Below are 22,169 nucleotides of genomic sequence, written 5' to 3'. Positions count from 1 at the left end.
GTGCGCCCTAAGGAGCACGCAAACGGAAGACATCACATGGACGACCACAAACGCGAGGGGTGGCACATGATGCCGCCCGCTGGGGCTTGGGGGCGCCAGAATAGACCTCTCCTCCGCCGACCCCCCCACCCTTTTCCCAACCCTGTTCGAAGAGCCACATCGTGTGATCCCAGGACTACGGTTTGTATGTTCGTGCAGGGTTCGAACCAGTGCTCTCAGCAACAGCCCTGGGGCAGCCACACCCCAACCAGCCACATTGGGGGAACCTGGGGTGAGGAGGATGATCCCCCGCCTTCAAACATGTGGACGGGGGTGCCCACCCCCTCTCAGCAGGGTGGGCCCCGCTCGCAGTCAGAGGGCCCCCCTGCGTGGGGCGGCGACCACCACCGTGGAGGAGGGGGTGGAGACAAGCACTGGGGCGGCGGCCCTGGGGGAGGCCCGCCTCCGGGCTCCAACTGGGGGGGGCCACCAGAAGAGCGCGATCCGCAGGGCCGGCTCTGGGGTGGTGGCGGAGGAGGCCGGCCCCCGCATGGTGGCATGGACGAGGGCCCCAGCTGTGCGGCGTGGGGCGGCGGGCCCAAGGGAGGGGCCGGGCCACCTTCCAACGTGGGCACCTGGTCCCCTGTGGGAGGACCCAACGGCAAGCGAGAGTCTTCTGGCTGGGAGGAGCCTTCACCCCCGCCGTCGCGTAGGCCCGTGTCAAACTACGACGATGGCACTTCGGTCTGGGGCAACCCTACGAGACAGGGCAAGGTGGGTTCTGCGGTGGGTGCTTTTACTCGTACCTCTTTTGGAGTGAAAAACCGTTCTTAATTGATTTGAAAAATGAACGTCCATAACATCCGTAATGGGTGTCGCCAAAAGCTGCACCCACTCCTTCACCTGTCCTCTTTTACAGTCAACTCTCATTATTTCAAACTCGAAGGGACATCTGAATTTAGCTTGAATTATCAAGAAGTTTTCAGATAGGTGACTCTGGGTGAGGTGACACCGCACGTTATGATTGGGCATTGGTGTTATCACGTTTAAAAATTGGCAAGTTTTTAAGCCCTAACTGCACGCAGTGAACAGAAAACAGAGGTGTGAAGACCATTAGTTTATTGGCCATTTACTGTTGATCAGACCTCTTAAGGCAATCGTGAATTGCCAACTGCTTCTTTGTATAGGCATGTGCCTTCAGCACAAAGCTCTCTATACTGAGTTGAGAAGCATCACTTGTGAAGCCTTTCATTTTTTAAAGCCTCAGGGGCTTATTTCTCATTTTTAGACTGTTAGGATTATATCAGCACACAAATTTTTAAATAGTAGTGGGAAAGCAGCGGATATTTTCTGGTATAGACCTGCAAAAAGGATGAAATAACGAAATGATGCAGTTTGAATTAAGAGGCTTTTAAATACACTGAAAGAATAGAGGGCGAACCAAAAAATTCAATTTTGTTTGCATTAACAGAAAGTATGAATTATCAGAGTTTAAATTATCGGGAGGCTACTGTATATCTCATTTGTATTGGTAGTGACCCGAGACTGCTTGCAATGTACTGTTCTCTTCTCTTTGTGTTCTCTAACTGTCCCTCGAAACGTTCCACGATCTTTCTTATCATGTTGAGAAATCGGTTACTGACCCGAGCATGAACTGATTGAATATTTGAAGCATGTTCGAAAAGGCATTTGCGGCAATTGTAACAGTAAAGGAGTGTCAGCAACAGCTGAGCAGGACGAAGGGGCGACAGCCAGTGTGTTTTCATTAGACAGAGTGCAAGGAAGCTAAGTTTCACAGGCTTTGCACGGCCTAATGCATCTTCAAGGATTTTCGTTCAGTCCGCAACATTGAGATGTGGGCGTTGCATGTTATCGCCAGTAGTGTTACTTATCTGTCTGGTGTAACGTAAGCTGGCCAATTCAGCGGTCCGTGCTTGCTTTCTACATCAGTTGTGCTAGTGTCATGTGCTTATGTGATTGGATTTTTTCTACAAGTATTTCGAACAGGCCGAGCAAGATACTTGGTAATGTCTTTAAAGTTAGCACAACAATACTGTGTTAACATGGCTGCAAGTCGACCCGAATGTACCGTATTTACTCGCGTAATCCTCGCACGCGCACAATTCTCGCACCCCCCACATCGCCCAACAAAAATACGATTTCTTTTTTCCTCGAGCAATTATCGCACTCCCGAAAACTGCTGCAATAATGTCGTCTGCTCTTTCCAGCCATTGATGATGATAGCGCACGTCATCTGGCGCCATCTCTTAAGCATCAAGTGTACTATTGCACAAAGATTCAATCCAACTCAAGCCAAGCCGAAGTGGCCAGTGTGCGTTGCGGCGTGTTTTGTATGTTGCGTCGGTAACCTTGTCAAGTTATGAGGCGATACTGAAGCTGTACGGCTGTTTTCAAGTTGAAAGTGGTTGATCATGCACTAAACAACGGCAGCAGGGCTGCCGGTAGGCCCTTCGGAGTCGACGAGTTTTGTGTTCGCTACTGGTGACGGCAGCTGAAAGCCACCAAGACGCGTTGGGCCTGCTGTTTGCCTAAAGCTGGTATTGATGGTAAACTTTATTTCTTCAAAAGGAAACTGCGGACGATTCTGTTAAATAACCATCAGCCCAATACTGACGTCCTACGCTTACCTTTTGAGGGCTCCTGTCGAGCGACAAACGCTACCGCTACGCCCGCAAGCTTTGCGTATGGTATTCTAATTCTCTACTATTGGCTTGCACATTTTGTGTCTCGAATAAATCTTGCCTTGTGCTGAACCTGTGCTTTTATTGTTGAGGTAATTTTTAATTGGTACTTCTCAAAGCTTGCGTTAGGTACTTTTCTAAGCTTGCTGTTAGTTGCTGGTGTGAGAATCCCAATTTGTGGCAACTTCGTTTTCCTTCTCGCTCTGTACGTTTTTGTGGAAAGCTTTCCCTGCGTAATTTTCGCACCCCCCATCTTTGCATCGGTTTTCCGCCAAAGAAAGTGCGAGGATTATGCGGTATGTAATGTTTGATTGTGCTTATAAATGCAGTAATTTTATCAATTTTATCAGCTTTTGTAAGGTCTTGAAAACACATAAGGTATTCATTAGGTGTGGCCAATCCTGTCAAGCTGGAGTTGCTGGGGCATCTCTCTGCCACAGAGCAATAGTCATCTGGCTTGCTGTTGTTTCTTCTGTGAAATTTGCGAGCTTCCTACTTTCCCGTCGAGCGCTATGTGATGCTGATAATGCACATGCCGTTTGTGGCGAGGAAAGGCTTGGTGTGTGTTGATAATGAAAGGAAAGCATGCGAGATTGACCATGATTATCATTCTTTCTGAAAAGAAGAAATAAAAAGGGTGCCTTATGTCACACAACAATGATTGTCGTCCATTTCTCACGCATTTGCTTGCATTATCATCACCATGTGCCCAAAACATCCTGGGCATTAACTGCATCCGCATTGTCAGGGTGGCATAGCATTCATGATTGGAATGTAGTGAATGCCAAGGTTTCAAGAAAGTGGAAACATGCTTATTGTTGGTGGAGAAGGGTGCACGTTTCTGTGTTGTGTCGCAGAAAGATGCCCCAGGTATGTCGATCGTTTTTCCTTCTCGCTTTGTTCTTGTATCCGAGTTGAAGCAGTGTCAAGTTTCCAGAGGTGGTGTGACGGATGGCGAGCTCTTATAATGTGCACAACTTCTCCAGGTGTCGCACTGGAAGGACATGCCTTCAGTCAAGTCCATCAGCGGCGGAGGCGGTGCTCCACCAGGCATGCTCCGGATGCCGAAGGACGGAGTCTGGGGCGGCGGTGGCAACAAGGGCCCCCGCGGAGGTGCCAACTGGGGTGACCCCAGCTGGGACGAACAGCAGCAGCACAAGGGCAGCTGGGGTGGCGGACCCCCACCCGACCAGGCCTACTGGTCCACCAAGCCCAAGGGCCCACCCTCGTGGGCTGACGGCCAGATCGACACCTCCACCTGGGGTGGACCTTCGAAACAGGTGGGTGTACACTTGTATCGGTGCCAACAGGGTCCAGATTTGTGTACTCTGTTCCATGCATCACTGTGGAAGCTAACTAGACTTCTTGCAGTTTTTTTTTTATTCGTTATTACAGGAAGAAGTAACTGAAGATATTTTGTGCCTTACAAACAAAAATGCTTTTGAACATCTGTTATTAAGCAACTGTATGGCTTAGTTTCAATGTGACGTCACATACTGGCTCTCTGCTCTGGGTACGTCACTATGGCGGCAACCTGGACTTTTAGGGTCAGTGCAGAGGAGGACACCATGGGTTTGTTTGGTACCCACATTCTTTTGTGCCTTCCCCGCTTCTGTTCTTCAGTCACGCCGTGGGGGAGCACAATAAAGTTCGAGGGTGCACTGGCACTAATTGGATGTCATGAGGGTGACCACAAAATGCACTAGGTTATACGTTTTGCTGGCTGAACTTCTTGCATAGCTTCCACAGCATTGCACCCGATGTATGAAACGGTGTGTAGCGACATGGCGTGGCTATCCCAAGCAATGGAGCGTGCCAGTTATACTTTCTAAATATTTTGTTCTATTATCATCATACATCATTTGTCACATCGCTGTTTGAGAGAGGTCAAAGCTGTACGGAAACCGCTTATTGCTTGTTTCATACCAAGGAAATGCTTAGTCTGTTTGAATATCACGTTTCAGTGGATTGCGTATCGTTGGCACAACTCAAGCTGCCCGCCTTTGCGAACGGCCTCCAAGTGTGTAGCATTTGCCACGCTTGCCCTTTACTACGTGACATCTGGTGCAGCGAACCCTAGCTAGTACACCCAGGGAAAAGTGAAACGTGTCGTTTTCAAGGGTATTGTCAAGAATTTCATTTTTCCGGGAATCGTACCGAAATGAAAGAGTTAGCTTCATTCACTCTTATCGTGCATAGCTCTAGTGCTAGCAATAAATCGTAGCAGTGCCCTTTTAGCATTCTGCTGTGCATATTGACTGTTTAGACTTTTTCAAACATTAACTTTTTATAGATTGCCTTTAACAAATCTCTGTATGGAGAAGCGGTGATGTCCGGTTAGGCTCGTCATGCGACAGACCGTGCTCTATGGCGGCGCCGTGCTCTGACCAGTATCAGTCTGTTTTTCCTTCTCTGCGACAGGGTGGCAAGCCCCTTACCAAGGACCTCATTTATGCCAGCAAGCAGTTTCGCATGCTCACCGACATGGGATTCAAGAAGGAGGACGTGGAGAACGCCTTGCGCATGAACCAGATGAACCTCGAGGACACCATGAGTGCGTACCCTGATTTTTATACCCATCCATGGCAAAACTGCCAGCAGTGTGCTCTTTGGCAAGGTCAGCTTGAAGACTGAAGGGCTTGGGAAAGTGTTCCGTTGCCGAGTATAAAACCAATACTGTATTAAATCAATCAGTATTGTTCCATTTGCTGTGAACTCTTTTGTTACCACACCTATCCAAATCAAACACCAGTGATCGCAGCTTTGAATCTTTGATTTAGGCATGTTGGATTTGTTTGTTGTGCACCCAGCACGACAGGGAGAAATGCGACGCGAGTGACCTATGGGATGAAGTTGCCGACCCGTGCATGCTTCACTAACGTTCGAACATTACTAGTCGTCAACGAACAACTAGTAATATCAGTCAACCGATTATCTGATGACTGATAATATCCATACCATTTGTCGTGATAAGGAAATGGCGATGAGAGCAAAGACTACGTTGAAAAAGCACGTGCGAACGAACGTAAAGAATCTGTATTTAACCCTGATACTTCGCAGTGCGTAAAAAGGATGGGCACGCTTATGAGTTCTTTTTTAAGCAGTTGAGTTGCCCACATCAGGATGGATCACGCGTTTTCTCAAATAAACATGCACTGATTTCGTAATATTCAAGTTTTTTTTTTGTTTTTTTTCTCTCGCACTGGTTTGTGCACAACACGGTCGCGAATGTATGACTTTACAGACTTTTAATACTTTCACTACGACTATTGAAAGTAATGAATGATTTTTAGCGGTCACTTGAGATTCGTTGCATCGTGATTTTGTTGTACTTGTTAGTTAGCAAGATACTTGAAGAACTCTTCGGCGGCATTTCTTGAGTGTGTCAAAAAAGTGTTGGAAGCGCTCGTAACGTCTGATCGCTTGAGATCGAGGCAAACCCGACAGAGCAGACGGATGATGATGGGCGCCTCCTGAACAAAACTTTTTTCAGGCACCCTCCTTGCGGCGAATCTCCAGTTTTCAGACGGCCATAGGTTGGCAGGTATGGGTTGTGTTTTCTCGTTCTGTTTCTTTGCTTTTTTGCCCTTTTGCCACCAGAATAATTGAAAGTGCTTGTAATTTGACGCCGCAACTATTATTGTTACGAGTGAAGTGTGATGCGCATCGCTGGTCAGGAAATATTTACATTGCAATTACGGGTGCTTTTAAAACATGAAAGGAACGGAGTTGTGGAACAACGTTGCATTTGTCGATGTCCTTAATACACAGCTGGTTGCAACCTAAGAATAAATACATGCTTCTCGCACAGCCGTAGCTGTCCTACCCAGAAAGAATGTGTGTGAGCATATAATTAAATCACATTTGCCCATTGCTGTGGCATCAAGCACTGCTGGTTCTGCTGTAAAAACTTGAATTTCCTGGCAAATTTCATAGAATGTTGCAAGATGAATGCATAGCCAAAGGTCATATTTTAGGCAGTAATGACAAACCTGTAGTTTGTGATGTGCGTGGTGTATACATAAACAAAGAAAAGTACGAAATTTACAGTCGAACATGTTATATCGAACCCACATATACCAAATTTTCGTGTATATCAAACTCTCCAGTTATCTCCTTGAATTTCGTTTGTAGAAGTATAGAAATTTGCACCTATATATCGAACAATACTTCTTGTTTTCGAATATATCGGACGCTGCGCGAGTTGGAAAGTGCGCTTTGGCACTTGCCCGTTTGCCCCCGCCCCGATTTTAGCAACAGCGCGGCTCCGCGCGCGAGTTAGAAGGCGCGCTTATGGCACTCGCAGCACCGCCCAGCGACCTCCGTGCGGCACTACGCCTCCGCCAAAACCCGAAATGCTAGAAAAAGGTAAGGGCGAGAGTGCTCGGACTATGCAATCTCCAACTTGCGGAACGGCTTTGCGGAACAGTACACGTCGGCTCGGAGAGCAGGAATGAAGGAGCTGACATCCTCCTCCTGTAGCCTTTTCTTTTATTTTTGTTGCTGTTTTGCAAGGTTCGATCAGCCAACCACAGCTTGCACCTTTTGCTGTTGCTCTCGCGATTGCCTCGCGAGCGCTTTGTTGGTCTCGGGCTGTCGCGCCGCCTATGTGCCACTGCATGTTCAGCATTTCTCTTTTGCATGCGTGGTGTGCAAAACAGCTGCGGACTCCTTGAATTGTCGACTTCTCTTGTGGCTATGGCTAGCGTCAAGACATGAAAGACCCTTGACTTTTCGATGAAGTTGAAGGCTATTGATCGTGTTTAGGCGGGCGAGAAATGGTCGACCGTCGCGGAGGACTTCGGGATACAGCGGAGCACTCTGAGTACCTTGTTAAAAAAGAAGGCAGATATCAAGAGAAAAGCGGAAGAGCAGCAAACAAACGCCGGGAGCCTGTCATGTGCGTGCTTCTTCCCACGGGAATGTAGAAAAGGCACTGCCTGGTTATTAGAAGTGGCCGTGAAGAACATTCCTGTGGATGGCCCAATGCTGATCGCCATGGCCAAATGGTTTGCCGTTTGCCACTGTACTCGGTGACACAACTTTGCCGACAAAAGCGGGTGGCTTCACCGATTTCAGCAACGCTACGACATCGTTGGCAAAACCATTTCTGGCGAAAGCGAAGCTGTCAGCAGCCAGCACATTCAACAGTGGATGACGGAGTGGCTGCATATCTCCGTGAACTTTTCTTCCGCGGAGATCTTCAATGCCTGGCGAGACGGGAAGATGGACACAGTGGTCAGCTGGTTCTGCAAGGCGGGCTTGGAGACTGGGGAACTTGTGAAAACCGGTGAAAACGACGACGACGAGCGCATAGACGATGCGTTCCACGAGTTGTGATAAGACCAAGACTAGGATTTTTTTACACGCAAACAAGTCATTCTAATGCGGCGTGTGTGCGGAATGAGTTGTCATTCTTCAATGCACCTATTGTAGGTGATGATCCGCTGCAGGTAAGCTCTCGGGGCCCCTATTTTCTTGCATCGAATTTTTCGCATATCGAAGTAATCTGTGATCCCCTTCAAGTTCGATATATCTGTGTTCGACTGTACTTGCATAGCAAAACCGAAGCGTCGTATGGCAGGCGCATGTAGCACCCTCAGCACAGTGGGCGCATACGCGTCTCCCCTTTCTCCTTGCTCTGCTGTGCTTGTGTGGTGATGTAAGCTTGAGGCTTTTGAATTCGACAGATGGTGCTCTACTGGGAAAGGCGAGACTTTTAAATTTCAATCTTTGTTGTCCGCGCTCGCAACTGTTTAGCATGGTTGTCAAACTATGTTTTGTCTTTAAATGACTGTTATGTTGTGATATAATGGCATGATTCAACATTGTTTCCATCATCAACAGCACTGAAGTAAACTTCACCGATATATTAACCTTTTTGTTTTTAAACGAGCCACGTGGGGAGTGGGTTCATTACGCGAGTAAATACGCTATTTGTGGTTCGAAAGGAAACCAGCTTGCACGACTCATACACAGGTGGTTGATGGGCATACCACGGTACTGCAGATAGAGATTGTGTTTATTCTTGGGTTGTAACCCGCTACATGTCCCATATAAACCCTCATTCAGTCATGATTGCAGTGGAGTCATGATTGTGCACATCATTGCAGTGGAGTTGAGGGCCATGGCTGCCAGGGGAAATGGAAACCAGGACCCAGGTCTCCTGGACAGCTCGGACTGCGGCTTCCCAGTTCGTCCCAAGATGCGGCCCGACGAAGACCCCCACGGTCCATTGGGGGAGGCGCCCTTCACGGGATTCCACGCACCTGGCGGCTTCCAGGGGCTGCCCGTGTTCGGTGCTGGCTATGGCGGTGGACAGGGCTTCAAGCTCCCACAGGTGAAGGTGCGAACCATAGCTCAGTGGTCACCGCTTTGGGCTTTCCGTACCTCTGTCGCGTGCGTGTTGTAGTCTATTTGTTCACCCCGGTGCTGACGTGTGATGAGTGCGGGGAAGCTGAAAACTGTGTGGAGCTCACCAAGAGCGGGGGGGGGGGACACACACACGCGACCCGTTTGAGATCGACGTGCTCGCAGTTCGCGCGGAACAGCAAACAGACAAATTGCTTTGAATTACATTTTTTTTTTTTCACCCTGAATGTTTTACGGAGATGCATGTACCCAAAGACGTATAAAAATTATGTGCAAGTGGACAGGAATCCTGCCTCGCAGAAGGCTGCCGTGCACGCTACTGATGACTGCGCCAGCACGGTGAAAACGCTGTATGCCAATCTCAACTATGGAAAGCCTGGAAACATCTGGCGTGCAATGAAAAGAAAGCGCATGAAAAATGACAACTATACATCTAGTTGCATCTAGCATCATTACTGCACTGATTAACACCTTTACCTGTTGAATATACATGCTCACCGTGTCCCTAAACTTTTCTTGTTTTCTTTAAACATTTTTCATCACGTTTGAGGCCATTGCCCACAGTATCTTATGATCTCGTGGTTGGATTTTGATAATTTTTGCAACATTGGAAAGCTTATGCATTGATGAGTACAACAAGACCGAAAAATATAATTTAAATAAAAAAGTGCTTTAATTAGTAATATAATTAAGCAACAGTTTCAGATTTCTGATGTCTAGTTGTTACGGCCATAACTCTTGAACCGATGCAGCTAAAAATAAAGTTATGGTTTCCTTGCACTCCGTGTTCATTGCAGAACACTGTGATATTTAATTTGCAGCACTTTTATATGCAAGCTGTTTAAACAGTGGGCAGCATGTAAGTTTTTGAAACAGTCAATATTTTTAAATCTGTAAGTGACAGCTAAAAACTGATTGCACATTTCTTTTCAGCTGTGAAAAATGCATATCAAATAAAAATTTCAGCTCATGAGCACATGAGCAATGGCTGATCATGGATTCATATGTGGATGAGCTTGTGCAAGTTGTCAACACCTACGGTGGAGAAGCTGTCAGTTTCTGGTCCATTTGAGCGCCTCGTGGTGCTGTGGGATGGCGTCTGTTGCGGCACTCTGTTGGAATCTGAGGGGGCTACCTTAGGCGACGAAAGTGTGGGAAATGAGCTTTCGTGCGAGAGCAGTGACTGCTGCCGGTAGTTGCACTTCTCCTTCGCATGTTATAGTGATTTAAGGCTGACGGTGCCCACCTTGTTTTTTTTTTTTTTTTTTTCTGTGTGTGCAGGGCTCCAACCCGGGGTCCAATGCTCCAGCTAGTCTACTTAACAGCACGGGGATGGGCGGGCAGAACTCTAGTCTGACGGTAGCAAACAGTATTAGCAGCCTCAGCCCAGCCATCGTGCAAAAGCTCCTCCACCAGTCACAACAGCAGGCACACTTCCCGGTCAGTATCATCTACCGAGGGGCCTGGGGAGTCTTTGTGTCTGCATTCTGATTTATGTACTTGATATAACGGATAGAACCAAATATTGGTTGTAATGAAGTAAGTGAAAAGTAGTCTTGAAATGTAGTGTTAGGAAAAGACCTTTATATAACAAATTGTCCGACGTAACAAACTCATTTCATGTACAATGCAACTTTTTTTTTTTTTATAATGTGGTTTGAGTGTATGTGTGGCAAGCGGTGCTGTGTGGTATTGTTTCCAGCTTGCGGCCCAGCCCTTGAAAGGCGTCGGGACGTCCTTGTGCCTTCACTCGAGCACAGGAAACCTTCTGACCGCAGAATATGCATTTGAGTAGTGCCTTGATGCAACAATACATTCAGCTGTATCAATTTTCCTTGGGACTGACCCTTGAGGCAGTGGCATTGTTCCGCTCTCATTCTGTATTCGGTCATTGTTAGCGGTCAGTTGTAATGACTTATAACATGGGAAATGGGGGCTTTGAGCTTGTACGTATACTTCTTTGTGTTACTGATAGCGGTTTGTGTTGATCGTCTTACTGGAACACGTGCTTTTCAACGTTTAGCTCCGAATACGTACCTAAATAGACTTCTATCTTTACGTTTTTGCAAACCATCAATAGTGATGCTAACTGCACTTATGGGGGGAAGGCGAGTCCTAAAATAGTGAAAAATAACCCCCCCCCCCCAAAAAAAAAAAAAAAAGTTTTGAGAAAAAGACTTTTCAGGCGTGTTTCTACAGCCAGCCATAAAAGTTTATGGAAGTGCGTGGCCAAAAGTCTCTTCATGACACTTCCACTACGTCAGCGGTAGTCAACAGCACCACAGCGCCCGGAAAGCATCCCTCCCTTAATCTATGGCCTGTCTCTTTTCTGACTGGGTACAAACAGTTTTTAACTTTCACACACCAGGAAGTGGTAATTTTTTTTTAATGTCATTCTCACTGTCTAGAGTCTTGGTGCTGTTAACATGCGGAACCTGCCAAAAAATGGGGAACCAACTTGGAGGCTTCTTTATAATTTGCCGGCACCTGTGTTAGAAGATCTACTACGAATTTTTTAGCACCTTTATGAGGATTGCAAAACATGTGCACCGTGATTGTTGCTTTTGAAGAAGCTTTGGGTTTTCAGTTTTTTTCCATTTTTCTCAAAAAAGTAAATTTATGACTGTTCACTTTTGAAGATTCAGTATCTCTGCAGCTAGGGCAGGTAGAACAATAATTCTTTTTGTCATGGAAACCTGTATGTGTGTAGAATGCAAGTATGGGAGCAGAATTCAGGGCACAATTTTTAGTTACTCATCAAAATTGTAACACAATCCCAACTGCTTTTAAAAATGGATAGTTTGTTTTGCTGTAAAATAACCAACAAAGGCCTAAAAAAAACTTGATAGTTTCAATCTATAGTCATTAGTCTATGTTGGCTATATCTTAATCACTTTAATTTCTTTCTATGGCAGCCTTTCTTTCTATGGCAGCCTTAAACAATAAGGGATGAACTTAAATTATCTCGGGAGCAATATGATCTACAGGAAAACTAATTAAGGGGGGATGCTACACCTTCCAAAAACTTTTTTATTTTTGCGAGTACCTCAGTCAAATTTGGAGAGCCTATGTAGATTTTACTGCTGATTTCAAAAATCTAATTCTTTTTTTGCTGTGACAATTAGTTTTAAAGATATAATGAACTGCGACTTTTTCAATTAAGGCCTAATTAGCTAATTAACTGTAACTTGGATATTGATTTGCAACCTATAGAACCAATTCGGTATGTTCACAGTGTGCAATAAAGTATAAATCATTGTTCTGGGCTATTTCGAAGCAAAGTTGTGGGATGTTGAATATGACATGAAAAATTTCCCCATCTACACTTGAAACAAAAGATCCATTTAGAGAATTTTCTCCAAAAATTATTACAATAAAACTTACTTTACGACACATCCCCTGCATTTATCTTCGAAACAAAAAAGAAATCGTAATGATAACCCAGATAGAACAAGAGATATTGCTCCGGCATAATGGGAAGCACATGAAAATTGTCGTTTTGAGAAATCGAGAAAAAACGTGGGCACACATTTTTATTGCAGAAGATGCAACAAGACAACCTCAAAACGCACCAGAAGCATAGTCTGAATGCATTCTGTGCTCATGCCTCCTCTTCACTAGCTTTCGGAGTTCCAATGAGGCTGTTCTTTTCTTGTTGGAGACAATGCTGCGACGGTGGTCTTTTTCTCTCGCTCTCCTGGCACCAGTACTTGTCGCATTCATGTCCATTTCACCTAAGATTGCCGTTGCAGAATTCAAATTGCCCGTGTTGAAGCGCAGCACTGCTTCTGCAACAGCTGCTTCAACAGCGAACAGGGACGCATGGTGCTCCTTGGGGGCCAAACTCCAGATTACCGAATGTAGGCTCTCGTTGGAGTTTTGCGTTTTGCCGCGTTCGCACCTCTGAAGCAGGGCTCTTTCCGAACGCCGGGTATAAACCGGTAGTAATGCCTCTGCCACGTCTTTCGGTAGATTGTAGGCATGCCTGGGGTCGGGCTCACCCTTTGCTTTTGCGGCATTGTGCCGACACCATGAAGTTTCACCAGCTGGGCACAGACTGTGGTCCGAGCATTCATCAGTGGAGGTGACGTGGCGGTATGTGGCCATCGCAGCCTTTTGCATCTCGCCCACGTCACCTTCATGCGATTTCAGAGCCCGGCCATAATATGTGCTCAGCCTGGTGATCAGCTCACCTGTGAGCCTGCCTTTCCCACCAAGGCCTCTTTTCCCATCGCACTTTTGTTTCTGCACCAGGTTTCTCAATGCGGTGCCCATCCGTTTCTGTACATGATTAATACAGTCTTCCTTCTGCACGTCAATGTAACCATACACCTTGGCGTCTTGTATGGCGCAAAATGTCCTAGAGTCTCCATCAGACAGCATAGTTGTGTAGCGCAGGCCATGGCGTTCAAGCGACCTCTGAAATAGAATTAGAGCCGCCTCCACTTCCATTTGCCCCGCTTTGCTGTTCGTATTTTTTTGGCATTTGTGGTTAGCCTTCCATTCTTGATAGCCCTCACTACTAGGCTTTGGGCCCACCTCGCAGCCTAGGCAAAAGTTGGAAAGAACGACGTAGTCCAACACGTAGCCACTAAATAATTCATAACTGTGCCCACGCCGATGTGGGAAGAATGGCCTCGCGTCTTCCACGTGCCGTCGTAGCTAACGGCAATATTGCCCCGGTGGCCGAAGCACAAGTCATCATAAATTGTTCTAACCTTTTCCGCACATTCGCTCATAGCGGACTCAGCCGCTCGCGTTGCAGCGTGTTCTTCAAATGCCGCTGAAACGTCTTGTGGTGCATACCGCGGTGTGAGATGCCCATTGTTGCGAAAATATCGTTCATTTTCGTTTGGCCGTTGCCGGTAGCCACCATCGCCCTCGAAGCGAGAAGATTTACTTCAAACGGATTGCACGTTTTCGTGCCGTTCGCGCGGGGCGAAGTCCATTCATTCGCGATCTCGCCGCACCTTTCACACTGCACTAGCACTTTCACGGCAAGTCCGTAGTCCCGATCCCCTCTGACGATCGTAGCCGGTCCGTGGCAGGCTTTGCAACACAAGGCACCCATTATCGCGTTTAGGATATCTAGATGCATAAGCAGATAAGGAGCAGCGTGGTCCGAGTCCTGTGCGGTTGCCTCGCTACAACTCGTGGTGAAAAAGTCAATTTTCCGTGCAGTTGCTGGCGCCGATGAAAGCCGGTCGAGCGTCGCTTTCTCCCGGGCATGATTTTCTTCAACTTCGGCGTTTGTCACCACCTTGGCGTCGATTCGTAGTCGTCCGGAGTTCGCTTCACCGTCATCGTCGTCGGAGGCAACGCGCTCGGTCGCATCATCGCTGAACGGCCGCGGAGCGTCGACACATCGTTCGTCGGAGTCAACCAAGGGCTCTGATGACTTCGTAGACTTTCTCCCACGACCTTTGCGTTTCCTGCGACCAAATGCGTGCACGGTCCGATACTTTTTTGCGTTTCCAGGCATGGCGATACGATCAGAAGCTTCAGAGTGCTCTGCCGATTTCGAGGCGTCACAGCTGTAACCCTTTCAAAATGGCGTCGGGTCGCGTATGCAGGCGCAAGCCGCGAGCTTCCAGCCAACCGGAAAGCGCCATTTCAGTCACGTGCGCCGTTTAGCCAATGGCAGTGAGCGTGGCTCTTCGTCTTTGAGGCCCTGTTTTTCGAGCCGGGGAAACGCTCAATGTTGCTTACTGAATAAAAAAAAACAGCTGAAAACGCGTTCTTTCAAACAAGACCAAAATGGCGCCGATCGAGTGCGTAGTTCCCGCGTATCGTAGAGCCGAAACCTGCGCTATTCGCCCTCAATTTAAAGGGCAGGACGCCCGTTTTCGGTTTTTTAAAGTTGAATAACGATAAAAGTTGATGGTATTCGGCTATGAAATTTTGTAAATAGGTGCGCAATGATGTCGGGAACGCGAAAAGAAGGTCCGCGAAAACTCGATTTTTTGGCTGATTTTCGGTCCCGAAGTGCCGCGTCCCCCCTTAAGTATTTGAAATCAGCAGAGAAAACTGTGTACCGTATATACTCACATAATGATCCCACTTTTTTTCTTCACAAAAATTGACTCCAACTTCAGGATGCGATCATTACGCGGGGTAAATTTTTCGTGAAAAAATATTCTGAGCACCGGAAACGCAAAAAAGTTGCTAATCAGAATTCTTACGGTAGCTATCATGAACATAACCAAAAATAAAAGTAAATTAAGGCTTACCAGTGTAATAAAATGCACGACGCATTACGCAGGAGCTACATGCATGGCACACTGCCCTTTTATTTTTTACCACTCTGACCTTCTAACGTTCATTCAGACTCCGAAGCATCACTGGCGTCAGTTTTGTCGCCGCACGATTCCCTGTCGGAACCGATTCCCTGTCGGGTGCGATCATTATGTGAGTGCGATCCTTACGCGAGTAAATACGGTAACCCTGCGCAGTTCGTAGATATTTGAAGAAATAAGAAATGTCTAAGATCAGTCTGCCCCCTTAGGTTATCTCAGGAACAAGATGAGTTACAGGAAAACTAATTCAATATTTTAAATCAGCAGCAACATCCCCTATAAAGTTGTTTGTGCCCCGTGGCGCAAGTGTCTCACACAGAGACTGCATTTCAGGTTACAAACATTGGGTGGTAGGTGGCCTTGTGCTCGTGTGCATTTATCGCCACCATCATCATCATGGTTAAAAAACAGCACCGGCGGCAGCACCTGGTGGAAAGCCTTGGTTGCGGCGCACAAGAAATAAACTGATGGCCCGCCGTGGACGGCACTGCGGGCCATCCGTGGTAGGCCCACGTGTTGAGTCAGGCGTTAGCGACACCGCCTTGTTTGTCGTGTGAGGTTGTGTAAGGATGTCTTAGCGTGTTGATCACGATTGATGTTATAGTAGTCGAATCTCGGTAATTCCAACTCAAAGGGGCGCGGAAATTTGTTCGAATTAGTGAAGGCTAAGTAAACAGGGGGCTCCTGTGGGGTCTAGTGGTGGTAATCGCCGCCACGCTCTGAGTGAACGAACGTAGTAGGCACGGTCGGAACAGACCAAACGATACGCACACATTTATTTAACTAATTTTAGAACGATGAAGCATTGAAGAGGAAACTTGGGATAGGCAAAAGTCGGATGTATGCACTAAGGGACAAAGAAGGCAAAATAATTACCAATATGGATAGGATAGTTAAAATAGCGGAGGAGTTCCACAGAGATCTGTACAGTAGCCGAGACAACCACGACCTTAATACTGTAAGAACTAGCAGTAACCCAGATTACACCCCACCAGTAATGATAGAAGAAGTCAGAAAAGCTTTGGAGAGCATGCAAAGGGGCAAAGCTGCTGGTGAGAATTAGGTAACATCAGATCTGCTGAAAGATGGAGGGCAGATTGTGTTAGAAAAACTAGCCACCCTGTTTACGAGGTGTCTCCTGACGGGAAGAGTACCAGAGTCTTGGAAGAACGCTAACATCATCTTAATACATAAGAAAGGAGATGACAAGGACTTGAAGAATTACAGGCCGATCAGCTTGCTCTCTGTAGTATACAAGCTATTTACAAAGGTAATTGCTAACAGAGTAAAGAAAACATTAGAATTCAATCAACCAAAGGAACAAGCAGGATTTCGAACAGGCTACTCAACAATTGACCACATTCATACTATCAATCAGGTAATAGAGAAATGCTCAGAGTATAACCAACCACTATACATAGCTTTCATAGATTACGAGAAGGCGTTTGATTCAGTAGAAATATCAGCCGTCATGCAAACACTGCGGAATCAGGGCGTAGATGAAGTATATATAAACATTCTGGAAGAAATCTACAGGGGATCAACTGCTACCATAGTGCTTCATAAAGAAAGCAACAGAATACCAATCAAGAAGGGTGTAAGGCAGGGGGACACAATTTCCCCAATGCTATTTACCGCGTGCTTACAGGAGGTTTTCAGAAGCCTAGAATGGGAACAGTTAGGGATAAGAGTCAATGGAGAATACCTTAGTAACCTGCGCTTCGCCGATGACATTGCATTGCTGAGTAACTCGGGGGACGAATTGCAACTCATGATTACGGAGTTAGACAAAGAGAGCAGAAAGGTGGGTTTTAAAATTAATCTGCAGAAAACAAAAGTAATGTACAACAACCTCGGCAAGAAGCAGCGCTTCGAGATAGGTAACAGTGCACTTGAAGTTGTAAAAGACTATGTCTACTTAGGGCAGGTAATAACCGCAGAGCCGAACCACGAGATTGAAGTAACTAGAAGAATAAGAATGGGGTGGAGCACAATCGGCAAGCACTCTCAAATTATGACAGGTAGATTGCCAATATCCCTCAAGAGGAAGGTATATAACAGCTGTGTCTTGCCGGTACTTAGCTACGGAGCAGAAACCTGGAGACTTACAAAGAGGGTTCAGCTTAAATTGAGGACGACGCAGCGAGCAATGGAAAGAAAAATGGTAGGTGTAACCTTAAGAGACAAGAAGAGAGCAGAGTGGATTAGGGAACAAACGGGGGTTAAGGATATCATAGCTGAAATCAAGAAGAAGAAATGGACATGGGCAGGGCATGTAGCGCGTAGACAGGATAACTGCTGGTCATTGAGAGTAACTGACTGGATTCCCAGAGAAGGGAAGCGGGTTAGGGGGAGACAGAAGGTTAGGTGGGCGGATGAGATTAAGAAGTTTGCGGGTATAAATTGGCAGCAGCAAGCACAGGACCGGGTTAACTGGCGGAACATGGGAGAGGCCTTTGTCCTGCAGTGGACTTAGTCAGGCTGATGATGATGATGAGAACGATGATATCGTCCTCCGAATAATTATAACATCAATCGCGGTCAACACGCTAGGACATCTTTACACAATATTACCATACACTGCAAAACATGGCAAACACAATAAGTCACCCAGAGCGGCGGAGCCAACGCTAGACTTACCACGAAGGCCCCCCGACGCGCAACCCGCGGGGCCACGCACTGGGGACCCATGCTAGAGACAACCGTGGTGATGATGATAGCGCAGTGATCACCGCTCGCGAACACAGCGCCACCCATCACTCAATAGTTGTCATCCCCGAAATACGGCTTATGTGCGAGACATGTGGGCCACGCGGCGCCAACAACTTTACAGGGGGTGTCAGCACCCCCACAAACCGGAAGTTCGAATGAAGCGTGTTCGAATATATGAGATTCGACTGTATAATTTGGCTGATGACATCATCTTTAAAAGTAATTAAACAAATGTGTTGTTTGGCTTGGTTCATTCCAACCACGTCTGCTTTGTTCGTTCACTTCAAGAGAGGGGTGGCACTCTCCCCACATCGAGCCCCGACAATGGCGCCCCACGTGGGGCTCTTGGAGCATCGGACTACAGTTTTCGCAGTTCGGTACAAGTTATTTCCTGAGCCGGGCTAGAGTAGCCCCAGGGGAACCTCTCATTGCTAGAGTCGGCGGTGTGCTTTCAAATTTTTCGCGATTTTTCCCTTTTGAAAGGCCGCAATACAAATGATCCCCCCCCCCTTAAGGGGGGACATGGTTTTTAGAGATAACATAGGTTATTTCTTGGCCAAAGTAGATGAAACTGCACTGCTTTGTTCAGTTTCTTTAGCTTTATTTAACTATCCAGTTATATTTTACACAGGTCAATTATTTCCAGAGGTAATTAGTACTCTCATTCTATTGTTTGCCGAAACAATAAAGTATTATCTATGCAACATAACATCATTTTAAACACATATATGGATACAAGAAAGCCGAAGGAGAGCAACGCTGCAAGCTGATTGGAAATTGAACAACTACTTCTCAATTTACAGCACTAATGAGTTCATGGTCTACACCTAGCCAAAAACAAAAAAATTTTAAATTAATATAAAAAAAATTTTGAACTGCAGATTGAAAATCTGCTTGCAGCGTTGCTTTCTATGCACATTTAGCTACATTGTGCAAAAAGAATTGTAGCTCTAGCTGTCCTGGGTCGACTTTTAGAGAAGAAGCAAACAAGGGAAGTGGCCAAAATTCATGTTCTGAGAAAATGAGCAAAACAGGTTAAAACTTTATTTAGCGTTACAGAATGTAAAACATCACAGGCACACATAATTTTAGCGAGTTAATATGCACCAGGCATATAATCAGATTGATTGTTAGCATGAGCATGCCTTTTTTTCAAGTTCCGCTGTAAGTTGTCAGCCGACGAGCGTTTGCTTGCTGACGCCACGGAACGACGGCAATCCTTTTCGGCCATGCGCTTGGAACTGTGGATGCCAGGGTTGAGGCCAAGCTCTTTCAGTATGCCTGCAGAGCTTCTCTCATTACCAGCGTTAAACTTCATGACTGCTTCGGCTACTGCTGCTTCAACAGTGAACAATGAAGCATGTCGGTCCTTCGGCGCAAGTGCCCATATCATGGAGTGTAAGCACTCGTTGCTGTTTTGTGTTTTGCCCCGTTGGCATCGTTGCAGTAGCTTCTTGTCAGAAAGCCTCTGATAAATAGGCAATAATGCCTCACAGACATGAGGAGGCAAGCTGCGCGGATGCTTGGGTGCAGGCTCGCCCTTAGCGTCTGCAGCATTTTGCCGACACCATGAGTTGGTCCCTGTTGGGCAAAATGTGTGGTTGGCCACTTCATCGTTTGATGTCACATGGTAATAAGTGGCCATCACTGCCCTTTGCATGGCATCCACATCGTCATGAGATTTCAGGGCCCATCCATAATATGAACTCAACTTGTTGATGAGATCCCCAGTCAACCGGCCTTTTCCGGAAAGGCTCTCCAGGCCAGTGCTTTTCTTGTGCTTGTCCACCAAATTGCGCAAGGCTGTACCCATCCGCTTCTTCACGTGATTCACGCAGTCTTCCTTGGTGATGGGAATGTACCCATACACGTTCTCTTCTTGTAGCGCCAGGTACGTCCGGCTATCGCCATCTGAAAGCACGGTTGTGTACCTGACACTATGCCGCTCTAGTGACCTTTTGAATAAAATGAGGCCAGCCTCCACCTCCATTTCCCCAGCTTTCTTTGTTGTGTTTCGCTGGCACACGTGGTTCTCTTTCCACTCTTCGTAAGCGGGGTCCCCCTCCTTCGGGCCCGACTCACACCCGGCACAAAAGTTGCTCAGGACAACGTAGTCAAGAACGAGGCCGCTTATCAGTTCAATGACGGTACCGACGCCAATATGCGACGAGTGTCCTCGCGTCATCCACGATCCGTCGTATGACACGGCGATGTTTCCCGGGTTGTCCACATTGAGTTCCGCGTAGATGTCGCGAACCGAACTCGCGCACTCACTCATAAGTTTCGAGGCAGCAAGAGTAGCGGCAGGTGTTAGCTTATTCTTCACGTACGCCTGCCACGTTTTCGTGTGGAGGCCGCGACGCGATATGTTCATCATTGCAAATATGTCGTTAAAAGCAGTCTGCCTGTTGCCAGTTGCCTGCATTGCGCGGGTGGCGAGCACGTTCACTGTGAATGGATTTATTTTCTGCTGTCCGTCGACGCGCGGCGAACTCCACTTTGACGACCCGTCACCGCAGTTCACACACACTAGCTCAAGCTTGACGGCAAGGCCGTATTCCCGCTCGCCTCTCCTGATCTCGGCGTCTCCGTTGCAAATCTTGCACTTTAAATGCAATATTATCAAAGCATTTACCGCCTCCAAGTCCAGGATGGTGAAAGTCGTTTCATCGGGTGGGGGACCCACAGCGTCGGCACGTTTAGCGATAAGGCTGCGCTTCCGCTCCGTCGCCGCAACAGATGAAATCTCTCGCAGCTTCTCTTCTGCCTTCTTCTTTTTATCCTTTATCTGTTGTGGCTGCAGAATTTGCGTGTCGTGACGCACACGGCCGCTTTCCGCGACGTTGTCGGCAACTGACGGGCTCGTAGGACTAGCGTCCGTTAGGCCTGCCGCGCTGGCGTCGACGGCCGCTCCGCTGGCCGCTGCGAGTTCGCCATCCTCGTTGTCCTGGGTCGTTGCGGGGCGCTTCCTGAAGTTCTCGGCTAGCGATCGCCTCACCCGCTTTCCAAATTTGTGTTTGGTGCGGAACTTCTTGATGGCACGACCCATAGCTGTAGGCAGTTGACAACACCAAGGCAAAATGGCGCACGCTCACGCGCGTCTCTGCAGTGAAGCAGACGCCAGAAACGCCGCTTGGCCAATCGGATGCCTAGATTTTGTCACGTGCCCCAAGCAGCCAATAGAATCGCGCGCTTGTACCTCTCGATGACGCGCTTTTGCTAGAAAACCAATGAGCAAAGCGAGCTTGTGGTGGCGGGAAATTGAAGATGAAGAACGGCTCTTCCAAACGAGATCGAGATGGCCACGATAGCCCTTGTGTACCGGCAACGGTTCGGCACGGAAAAAACGCGATTTTAGCGTCAATTTGCGCTCATACACACCTCATATTGGTGTTACAAATTGATTTTACGGCGAAAATAATGACAATATAAGCTAGAAACTTAGCAGATTTGTGCAAAAATAGATATAGATTCCGAAAATGTCAGCTTGAAAAAGTCAATTTTTTTGCGATTTTCGGCCTTCTAAGACCCGTGTCCCCCCTTAAGGGGGGATGTGGGGATTGTTTGTAACTTTGTTTCCTCGCCTAGGTTCATGAAATTTGGTATACACACTAAAAATCACATTAAAGAGCTGAATGCAAATTTTCATAAAGATAGCTTTACTAGTTTTCATTTTATAAAAAATTCTTGAATTTGTCGCTTGTGGAGAGTCTGGCATGGCAAGGAAACTTGCTTTAGTTCTGGAACAACTTTTAATGTATGTGTACATATTGCTTGTAGCTGAATAGTGTGCCAGGTTGTTTTTTTTTTTAAGCCCTAACAATATTTTGCTGAACATTATTTGCACATGCATGTGCTTCATCAAGTTCTGCCTTTCAGTAATTGTAAAATAAAAAAAATGAAGCATAAACTAATATTTGAAGCTGCCTTCAGTTATGGCAAAGTCTACAAGATACAATAAAACAAGCAGAATGAAAATCGGTCTGGTCATAGTCGCGCAATGCTTTCCACGTGCAAAGTGGTTGGCAAAAAAAAAAAAAAAAACATCACAGAAAATGGCTTTTAATGTTTTGCAAATGTTGCACCTTTATTAAAATGCCCCAGGAGT

General features: G+C 46.8%; 1 protein-coding gene across 6 annotated transcripts in view; it reads left to right on the top strand.

Annotated features, from left to right (window-relative positions):
• gw (trinucleotide repeat containing adaptor protein gawky) overlaps positions 1–22,169 on the top strand; it is a 53,096-nt gene that overhangs the window by 18,350 nt on the left and 12,577 nt on the right. For 2 of the 6 annotated variants that reach the window (XM_037431472.2, XM_037431467.2), the window contains 6 exons: positions 199–765; positions 3,668–3,961; positions 5,103–5,235; positions 6,175–6,225; positions 8,795–9,027; positions 10,335–10,493. In XM_037431472.2, coding sequence (XP_037287369.2) covers positions 199–765; positions 3,668–3,961; positions 5,103–5,235; positions 6,175–6,225; positions 8,795–9,027; positions 10,335–10,493 — 1,437 coding nt within the window. The remainder of the gene's footprint in view (positions 1–198; positions 766–3,667; positions 3,962–5,102; positions 5,236–6,174; positions 6,226–8,794; positions 9,028–10,334; positions 10,494–22,169) is intronic. The other 4 variants (XM_037431469.2, XM_037431468.2, XM_037431471.2 and 1 more) reach the window with 4 other exon arrangements.

The sequence above is a fragment of the Rhipicephalus microplus genome, chromosome 7, assembly GCF_043290135.1.
Source record: "Rhipicephalus microplus isolate Deutch F79 chromosome 7, USDA_Rmic, whole genome shotgun sequence".
Classification (NCBI taxonomy): domain Eukaryota; kingdom Metazoa; phylum Arthropoda; class Arachnida; order Ixodida; family Ixodidae; genus Rhipicephalus; species Rhipicephalus microplus.
This window is presented reverse-complemented; position numbering and strand designations above follow the sequence as displayed.